Source organism: Sceloporus occidentalis, unplaced genomic scaffold, assembly GCF_023333645.1.
Source record: "Sceloporus occidentalis isolate IW3139 unplaced genomic scaffold, rSceOcc1.0.p SCAF_50, whole genome shotgun sequence".
Lineage (NCBI taxonomy): Eukaryota > Metazoa > Chordata > Lepidosauria > Squamata > Phrynosomatidae > Sceloporus > Sceloporus occidentalis.
In genome coordinates this window covers 481,950-491,798 of record NW_028317030.1, presented here as the reverse complement: position 1 = coordinate 491,798, position 9,849 = coordinate 481,950, and the positions used below count along the sequence as shown (strand labels likewise).

At 37.4% G+C, this 9,849-nt stretch overlaps 2 protein-coding genes across 2 annotated transcripts; both read left to right on the top strand.

Moving 5' to 3' along the window:
• The first annotated feature begins 213 nt into the window (after window positions 1–213).
• LOC149288577 (outer mitochondrial transmembrane helix translocase-like) lies at window positions 214–3,301 on the top strand. Its single transcript, XM_089491323.1, has 5 exons — window positions 214–297; window positions 581–670; window positions 2,152–2,202; window positions 2,620–2,753; window positions 3,193–3,301. The coding sequence occupies exons 1-5, from the start codon at window positions 214–216 to the stop codon at window positions 3,299–3,301; spliced, it is 468 nt and encodes a 155-aa protein (XP_089347449.1).
• Window positions 3,302–4,939: 1,638 nt separating this feature from the next.
• Window positions 4,940–9,404, top strand: LOC149288576 (outer mitochondrial transmembrane helix translocase-like). The gene is made up of 9 exons (XM_089491322.1): window positions 4,940–5,083; window positions 5,387–5,485; window positions 5,667–5,787; window positions 6,929–7,129; window positions 7,286–7,392; window positions 7,676–7,765; window positions 8,254–8,304; window positions 8,722–8,855; window positions 9,296–9,404. The coding sequence occupies exons 1-9, from the start codon at window positions 5,024–5,026 to the stop codon at window positions 9,402–9,404; spliced, it is 972 nt and encodes a 323-aa protein (XP_089347448.1). The 5' UTR covers window positions 4,940–5,023.
• The last annotated feature ends 445 nt before the right edge of the window (window positions 9,405–9,849 follow it).

Here is a 9,849-nt window from a genome sequence, read left to right as displayed (position 1 = left end):
TCGAAGCCCATCGAATCAGCTGCTGTTTTCTCTTTGGCTGTGAAGCTCCAGCCAACTATCATTTTCATCGATGAAATCGGTAAGTTGCTCTTGGAAGTCACCAATCTCTAGCCATGCCAAATGGTGTATGTATTAGACTTCAATGTGATATTAGGCAACTGGTGCCCAATCAATGGGCATTAATGAGTCTTTTTGTACATTCGAAGTCGTTCCATGAGTGATCATGAAGTGACGGCCATGATGAAAGCCCAGTTCCTAAGCCGTTGGGACGGGCTGGAGACAGGCCACAATTGTCAGGTAATATCTCGTTGGCATTACCTTAAAAAAAATTTATAAGCAAATCTTCCAAACTAGAGTACATTGTTTAGGATTTTAGGCTAGAGAACACACAGATAAGATGTGTATCCAACACTTTAAAAATACAGATTGCGTGCATAAGTGTAGTTCCTAAAGGATTTTTGAGGCTCTGGGATTTGGAGAAGAAACCACACATCATTCATTCTAGATTTATCATATTTTTTCAACACATTTTCCTACCATATAGTACTTCTTATGTTTCACTTTTGTTGTATTTTCATAGGTTATTATCATGGGGGCCACGAACCGACCTCAGGACATCGATCCAGCAATACTGCGGAGGATGCCAGCCAGATTCCTGATTAAGAAACCAGTATGTAACTAAAATGTCTTTTTAAAGGAAATCCTCATGTTAAACTGGTGTATATCCATGTTCTAAATAATCTCAATACATCAACCTGCAAAAAATGTTGCATGACAAATAGAACTTTAGTAAAAAGAGGAGTTGTTTATATTTTAAAACAATGTATACAAAAAACAAAAACTGTCTGCGCTTCTTACCCTAATATAGTTGGCAACAAATATATAAACATAATATAAATGAGAGGTTTTGGTTATATGAATTGGCCAAAGCATAATTAAGCTCACCCGCCACGTCAAGGCACACTCTCAATAGGGTGAGAACCTACTCTCACCTCCTACATAGCTGACACACAAAGCAGTTTATACTGCTACCAAAACCTTATTAATGTGTTGGGGGAGGTGCAATTAAACCTCCTCCCCATTAACCCCTGGACAGCAAGCTGCAACCAGACTGATGAGCCAACAACCTCAAATATGTGCAAACAGGGAAAAGAAAAAATGTCGGTGCGCTAAGCTAGTCACAGGCTCAAATAATACAAATATGTAATACGAGGCCTACCAAACAGGTGTAAGCATGCAGCGAGAAACAGTGTATTGGCTGTACAATGTATACAAAAAACAAAAACTGTCTGCGCTTCTTACCCTAATAAAGTTGGCAACAAATATATAAACATAATATAAATGAGAGGTTTTGGTTATATGAATTGGCCAAAGCATAATTAAGCTGGTTGCAGCTTGCTGTCCAGGGGTTAATGTGGAGGAGGTTTAATTGCACCTCCCCCAACACATTAATAAGGTTTTGGTAGCAGTATAAACTGCTTTGTGTGTCCACTATGTAGGAGGTGAGAGTAGGTTCTCACCCTATTGAGAGTGTGCCTTGACGTGGCGGGTGAGCTTAATTATGCTTTGGCCAATTCATATAACCAAAACCTCTCATTTATATTATGTTTATATATTTGTTGCCAACTTTATTAGGGTAAGAAGCGCAGACAGTTTTTGTTTTTTGTATACATTGTACAGCCAATACACTGTTTCTTGCTGCATGCTTACACCTGTTTGGTAGGCCTCGTATTACATATTTGTATTATTTGAGCCTGTGACTAGCTTAGCGCACCGACATTTTTTCTTTTCCCTGTTTGCACATATTTTAAAACAAACCCATTTTATGACCTGCATTAAACATTTAGTAGCTATTGTATAAATACACAACTTTTACAGCCGGTTTTAAACCAAATCACTATTGTTAAGATAAATAATGAAGATAATTAGAACCTGCGGTTCTCTTAGATAGTGATGTATGGGTCAAATACTACTAATACTAAATGCTACTGAAGAAACAAGGTTATTTAAAGTTTGTTTTAGCCACTCCATAACTATGAATTCTTCATATATTTTCCCATTCCTATACTTCAAAATGCATTCTTGTTGGGATTAACAAGACTAATTATGAATAGTTTTTCTAAAATGCTGTTTTCATCTTTTTTTTCCTAGTCTACGGCACAGCGTCAATCAATTCTCAGTCTCATCTTGGAAAATGAAAATGTAAGCGACTTATACTTTGATATATGTGATTTTTATGTAATGGTTGACTATTCCACCAATGGCCCAAGAACCGTCCTGCTCAGCTGGAACTGCCTCAGATAGTCACCCCTTTCCACAACATACTGTTAAATGTCATAAATCATAAAGCCACCATTCTCTGGCTACTGGTATAATATCAATCTTTTACAAGATTCCTAGGCAATTGCGATCTTTTTACACAATGCATTTTCAGATGGACTCGATTCTTCTCAGTCTTGTTTGACTCTTTTCCTTTCCCTAAATGTTTAGAAAAACACGCCCTTGATTACTCTTTATGAATCTATATCACCCGACTTTGGTCTCTTGGTAGTTTTTTGAACTACACTGGGGAAAATCACCAATTAATTGTCCTTATGTGTCCTAATATGTTTTCTTTAGGTGAATGAAGATGTAGACCTGCGTGAAATTGCCGACTACACCGATGGATTCTCAGGAAGTGATCTGAGGGAAATATGCCGCGATGCCGCTCTGCTTTCCCTCAAAGAATATGCAGACAGCCATTCAGACGATGGGTATGTGTCACCTCTCTCTCTCTTATATTCATGTATTGCATATGAAACCCCTATGTAATGTTTTTTGGCTAATGGTAAACGTAAGAAAAGCCTTTGTGTCCAGTGACACAAAATACTGACGTGACAAAGTCAAAGCAAGATGTGCCATTTTGACATAGTAAGTGCGTGTTATGGAGCACACACTCTGTCCTTCTCAGAGGAGAAACCCACATAGACCTCCTGTTTTTTTTTGTCCCACTGAATGATTGAGTGAATACAGTCCAGAGAACTTTACAACTTCATATTGTAGAGTTGGCTCCACCAAGTGAATCATTGTATCATTTCTCAGCATCTTCACACTTTGTAAACTCAACTCGCAGTAAGTTAGATTTCAGAGTGACAATGAGCTGATAACAAAACTATGCCCACTGACAAGCTATTTTTATTTCTTCTTTTCCAGCTTTTGTCAGGATAGTGTAAAAATAGGACGGCTCCACTTACATAAGGCAATAGAAAGAATGTGCATGTTCCAGGAGCCAATGAGCCAGGGAATCGACATGCTGTCCTAATACACGAAGCCTAATGGATTTAGAGATAACCAAGACGTATTGGTTCTCAAGTTGGACTCATAGGATTATTATTAGTAATAGTATTGTTAGTTGTAAGTTGTAAGTTGTAGTTTGAATAAAGTAGGTTAAGGCCAAGGGCAGTGTTATCTTTCTGTTTAAGGTTGTGTGTGTGTGTCTTCTACAGAATAGTGTGAATAGTTTTCCTCTTAAGACGCTTAAGTCAATAACAGAGCTGCATTTCTCATGTGTGTATGAGGACAAGGGTATGTACTTATGTTATAGGTTTACAGGGAAAAGAAAAGCTATGCGTGGTAGCATTTCATTGTACAGGGCAAGAAAATTAGCAGTCTGCTTTTCGTCCAACATCTATTTTTATCTCATTTATTTAACTTGAACCATCATTATTTGCATCTTTGAATTGATTTTTTAATGATCAGTAAGCTGTAAACATGCAGGCCACACCTACATTGCCATATATGGAAAATATGTAAATCAGGGATGTTATGTCATAATAGTTAACTTGCACGGTCTTGACTTTACTCTAAGCCACGCCCATATCACCATATATGGAAAACATGCAAAGCAGGCAACTATGATGTCATAATAGCTAGGCTATAAAACCCCGGTGCCTGCAGTCACTGTGCCCTCATTCACACAGTGATTGTTCATAGACGAGGACCTCAGAGAGAAGGAGAAGCTACAGGACTGTAGCTTCTTAGGAAAAGTATGTATACCCTAAATTATAAATGCACATAATCTAACATAGACCATAAGTCAAATGTATAGTTATATTATAAAAAGATAAAGGGATTTAGATAGTATTGTTTTGCTCAAAACTTGCTTCTCTGTTGTGGTCGAAAAATGATTGAACTGAGGTGTCCTTCCCCATGGAACGTGGTAGAATATAGATAGTAAAACAATGACATAGAAATTACTCTGCGCTAAGCAAATATGGCAAAACAAAACAGGATGTTATCATCTCCTCTATGGATAGATGGCTGCAATACAAGAGGTGGCTGAACTTTCTCCAGCAAAGCACTCAGGACCGGAGTTACATCTATCCATAACCAAAACGTTTGAAATATCTCTGATCAGAGCGCTATTATTTCTGGCCAAATGGGGTTTAATTTATTTCATAATCAATTTGATTCCAACATCCAGCTTACAGTTACCAAGACCCATATTACCATATAAGAAAATATGCAAAGTGGGCAATTGTGATGTCATAATAGCAAAGAAGCTGCAAGGCTATAATGCGATAGAAAATGTGAGGATATTACGTTTACAATCTAGACTTAAAAAGTAAATAGAAGTATAAAAGTATAGTTTTAAAATTAAGAAAAGGTTTTGGAAGATTTCGTTTTTTCTTAAACCCACTAGTTTGCTTCTCTATTGTGGTTTAAAAATCAGTAAGCTGTGAACACACAAAGCAGGTAAATTTCAAGTCCTAATAATTATGTGACATGACCACTGTACCACCAGCCACAGCAATATTACCATATATGGAAATATGTAAAGTGAGCAAATGTGATGTTTCATTTACTTGAAAATCTAAAGTAGCAGTTGTCAAAAAAGGTTCTTATGTATTAATGTATTTTTATTTGTCTTTAGAACATGTTTTCTATGGATGTCTTTTCTCGTTATCTGGTTGGGAATCATGTTATCGGCAATATTGTCAAACTGACGGTATTGGGCGCAGCCAGTTATTACACCGCCAAATGGATGATGCATGCCTTCGATTCAACCAGAAAACCGGAACCAGAAGATGAACCTCAGATAGAGGTATGGAACTTTTTTCTTAATAACTTTGACAACAGAGAATACTAGTTAAGTCTATAGAAAGAAGGGGTAACAATGTTCCCTAAAAGATAAAATCCTGTGATTGTAAACGGGATCTACAGATATCAGTATTTACATTAGTTCTCCAAAGCTATGTGCAGTGATCATCCATGAATCTCACCAGGTGGACCTCACACGGGAAAGGGTTTTAATAGCATTGCCTGAGATGTGGTATTCTTGGTGGGATCCTTAGTTAATCATTTTAAAATACGGTAAACTTACTTTTATTCTTTTGGTATCTTGTAGGCTAAACAACCGATGAGACAGATTGGAGGAAAAACTGTCAGTCTGACGCAATACGAAATGTGCATCGCCGCACAGTTAGTGGACCCACTCAACATGGAGGTAAGGGAAAAGGTTACATGGAAAGAAGTAAACTGGGGAAGGAAGGACCAGGACAGTGAAGAAACCTGTATATATCCTTTTAAACCCCCATTACTTTATAGTGCTATTCCTTTTTGCTTTGTCTAACATTTCTAAGGTTGCATTGTAGAAGCAGTTTTACAATTGTGTTTGTTCCCTGTAGGTGACCTGGAGTGACATCGCAGGTCTTGACAATGTCATCGAGGCCCTAATAACCAGCGTCATCCTCCCTATAAGAAAGAGACACCTGTTTCCAAAATCCAGGCTGATGCAGCCTCCTAAAGGTATTACTCAAACCCTGTATGCGGGACTTTTTGGGTTGAATCTGTTTCACTTATGAAGGCTGAAGGCTCCCATTCATGACTTATTTTATATGTACAAAGATTATCTATATGGAAGCAATTTCGTGAGCCACAAGGCTGTCCAATTCTGGCCCTCAGGCAGTTACCGTCAGGATATCCTTAGACTCGGTTGAGTTATAGACAAACCCGCTCTATTCACCAGTAAATTGAAAGTACATTTTATCTGTACTTCTTTTTACCTGTAGCTGATTGTGCTGTTTGCGCTCACTGCAAGGGAGTTAACATAATGGTATCTCTATCTGGGCAGGTTTCTTTGCAGTTAGGCTGTTTAATTATATCTAGATAGGTTAGTAACTGTGTAGTTATGAGAGGTGGCAAACAAAAGGCACAAAAAAGCACAGAAATAAGTAAATGAGGTGCAAAAACTCTCAACCTGTGCGTAACAGGTAGCAGAAAATGTATTTGTAGGCGGTGCAAAATATAAGCGTAAACTATAAAATCTGATACCTGAAGTAAAAAAGTAGAAATCTACTTTAACATAATATAAAAAGGACGTGGTACAGAATTTACGAGTCACTCAGGTAAATGTTGCAGAGAAGTAGACGGTGTTACTGCGATCAACAATGATTCGGCTTGGTAGCCTTTGTCAGGGGTAATCTGCAGAGTGACTTGGAGTGGTGCCAGTTCTTCTTTTTTGTCCCTGTTATATTATGTTACAATACATTTTGACTTTTTAGCTTGGCATAAGATTGCTGCGGTATCATTTATTTGTATTATAGTATGCACCTCCAAGAAATACTTTCAAATATTTGAAAGGTTATACATTCTTGCTAAACAAAACACCAAAAGGATGTTTTTTTTTTTTTGTGTTTTTTTTTTGGGGGGGGGGGATTATTTCTTTGTAATGCTTTCTTTCAAACTTATATAATTAACTATTAGAAGCTCTTCCTCCAGACTGCAATATGCAGAAATGTGCTTGATCAGAGGCTATCTTCACTTGGTACCCTTTATATTTTTAAGCAGATTGAATTACTGGAGCCTTTAAATACATTATTTTAATATTGTTTAATTACTAAAGGTACTTCTATTGTATAAATAAAATCATGCACTGTTTTTTATACAGGTGTCCTTCTTTATGGACCTCCAGGTTGTGGAAAGACCCTTATTGCCAAAGCCACAGCCAAAGAAGCCGGATGCCGGTTTATTAATCTCCAGCCATCCACCCTGACCAACAAGTGGTATGGAGAGTCTGAGAAACTAGCAGCTGCTGTTTTCTCTTTGGCTGTGAAGCTCCAGCCAACTATCATTTTCATCGATGAAATCGGTAAGTTGCTCTTGGAAGTCACCAATCTCTAGCCATGCCGAATGGTGTATGTATTAGACTTCAATGTGATATTAGACAACTGGTGCCCAATCAATGGGCATTAATGAGTCTTTTTGTACATTCATCATGCTTGACTTTTTCTTTCTCTCCACCTAGACTCTTTCCTTCGAAGTCGTTCCATGAGTGACCATGAAGTGACGGCCATGATGAAAGCCCAGTTCCTAAGCCGTTGGGACGGGCTGGAGACAGGCCACAATTGTCAGGTAATATCTCGTTGGCATTACCTTAAAATTTTTTAGAAGCAAATCTTCCAAACTAGAGTACATTGTTTAGGATTTTAAGCTAGAGAACACACAGATAAGATGTGTATTCAACACTTTAAAAATACAGATTGCGTGCATAAGTGTAGTTCCTAAAGGATTTTTGAGGCTCTGGGATTTGGAGAAGAAACCACACATCATTCATTCTAGATTTATCATATTTTTTCAACACATTTTTCCCACCATATAGTATTTCTTATGTTTCACTTTTGTTGTATTTTCATAGGTTATTATCATGGGGGCCACTAACCGACCTCAGGACATCGATCCAGCAATACTGCGGAGGATGCCAGACAGATTCCTGATTAAGAAACCAGTATGTAACTAAAATGTCTTTTTAAAGGAAATCCTCATGTTAAACTGATGTATATCCATGTTCTAAATAATCTCAATACATCAACCTGCAAAAAATGTTGCATGACAAATAGAACTTTAGTAAAAAGAGGAGTTGTTTATATTTTAATACAAACCCATTTTATGACCTGCATTAAACATTTAGTAGCTATTGTATAAATACACAACTTTTACAGACGGTTTTAAACCAAATCACTATTGTTAAGATAAATAATGAAGATAATTAGAACTTGCGGTTCTCTTAGATAGTGATGTATGGGTCAAATACTACTAATACTAAATGCTACTGAAGAAACAAGGTTATTTAAAGTTTGTTTTAGCCACTCCATAACTATGAATTCTTCATATATTTTCCCATTCCTATACTTCAAAATGCATTCTTGTTGGGATTAACAAGACTAATTATGAATAGTTTTTCTAAAATGCTGTTTTCATCTTTTTTTTTTCTAGTCTACGGCACAGCGTCAATCAATTCTCAGTCTCATCTTGGAAAATGAAAATGTAAGCGACTTATACTTTGATATATGTGATTTTTATGTAATGGTTGACTATTCCACCAATGGCCCAAGAACCGTCCTGCTCAGCTGGAACTGCCTCAGATAGTCACCTCTTTCCACAACATACTGTTAAATGTCAAAAATCATAAAGCCACCATTCTCTGGCTACTGGTATAATATCAATCTTTTACAAGAATCCTAGGCAATTGCGATCCTTTTACACAATGTATTTTCAGTTGGACTCGATTCTTCTCAGTCTTGTTTGACTCTTTTCCTTTCCCTAAATGTTTAGAAAAACACGCCCTTGTTTACTCCTTATGAATCTATATCACCCGGCTTTGGTCTCTTGGTAGTTATTTGAATTACACTGGGGAAAATCACCAATTCATTGTCCTTATGTGTCCTAATATGTTTTCTTTAGGTGAATGAAGATGTAGACCTGCGTGAAATTGCCGACTACACCGATGGATTCTCAGGAAGTGATCTGAGGGAAATATGCCGCGATGCCGCTCTGCTTTCCCTCAAAGAATATGCAGACAGCCATTCAGACGATGGGTATGTGTCACCTCTCTCTCTCTCTTATATTCATGTATTGCATATGAAACCCCTATGTAATGTTTTTTGGCTAATGGTAAACGTAAGAAAAGCCTTTGTGTCCAGTGACACAAAATACTGACGTGACAAAGTCAAAGCAAGATGTGCCATTTTGACATAGTAAATGCGTGTTATGGAGCACACACTCTGTCCTTCTCAGAGGAGAAACCCACATAGACCTCCTGTTTTTTTTGTCCCACTGAATGATTGAGTGAATACAGTCCAGAGAACTTTACAACTTCATATTGTTGAGTTGGCTCTACCAAGTGAATCATTGTATCATTTCTCAGCATCTTCACACTTTGTAAACTCAACTTGCAGTAAGTTAGATTTCAGAGTGACAATGAGCTGATAACAAAACTATGCCCACTGACAAGCTATTTTTATTTCTTCTTTTCCAGCTTTTGTCAGGATAGTGTAAAAATAGGACGGCTCCACTTACATAAGGCAATAGAAAGAATGTGCATGTTCCAGGAGCCAATGAGCCAGGGAATCGACATGCTGTCCTAATACACGAAGCCTAATGGATTTAGAGATAACCAAGACGTATTGGTTCTCAAGTTGGACTCATAGGATTATTATTAGTAATAGTATTGTTAGTTATAAGTTGTAAGTTGTAGTTTGAATAAAGTAGGTTAAGGCCAAGGGCAGTGTTATCTTTCTGTTTAAGGTTACATAGTTACATAGCTACATAGGCTGAAAAAAGACATGCGTCCATCAAGTTCAGCCTTTCCTATATCTGTTAATTTATTGCTGTTTGATCCAAAAGAAGGCAAAAAACCCCGGCTTCACTCTTTCTAATTTTGCACTAACCAGGGAAAAAAAATTCCTTCTTGACCCCAAAATGGCAGTCAGATTTCTCCTTGGATCAATAAGCTGTTTCCCCATAATTAAAGATTATATCCCCGAATATTATGTTTTTCCAGGTATCCATCCAGTTGCAGTTTAAACGTCT

Coding starts and splice junctions, on each gene's coding strand:
- LOC149288577 (XM_089491323.1), top strand. CDS start 214: ATGAGTGATCATGAAGTGACGGCCATGATGAAAGCCCAGTTCCTAAGC. Junction 2,203..2,619: donor TCATCTTGGAAAATGAAAAT/GTAAGCGACTTA, acceptor TGTTTTCTTTAG/GTGAATGAAGATGTAGACCT. Junction 2,754..3,192: donor GACAGCCATTCAGACGATGG/GTATGTGTCACC, acceptor CTTCTTTTCCAG/CTTTTGTCAGGATAGTGTAA.
- LOC149288576 (XM_089491322.1), top strand. CDS start 5,024: ATGATGCATGCCTTCGATTCAACCAGAAAACCGGAACCAGAAGATGAA. Junction 5,084..5,386: donor AAGATGAACCTCAGATAGAG/GTATGGAACTTT, acceptor GGTATCTTGTAG/GCTAAACAACCGATGAGACA. Junction 8,856..9,295: donor GACAGCCATTCAGACGATGG/GTATGTGTCACC, acceptor CTTCTTTTCCAG/CTTTTGTCAGGATAGTGTAA.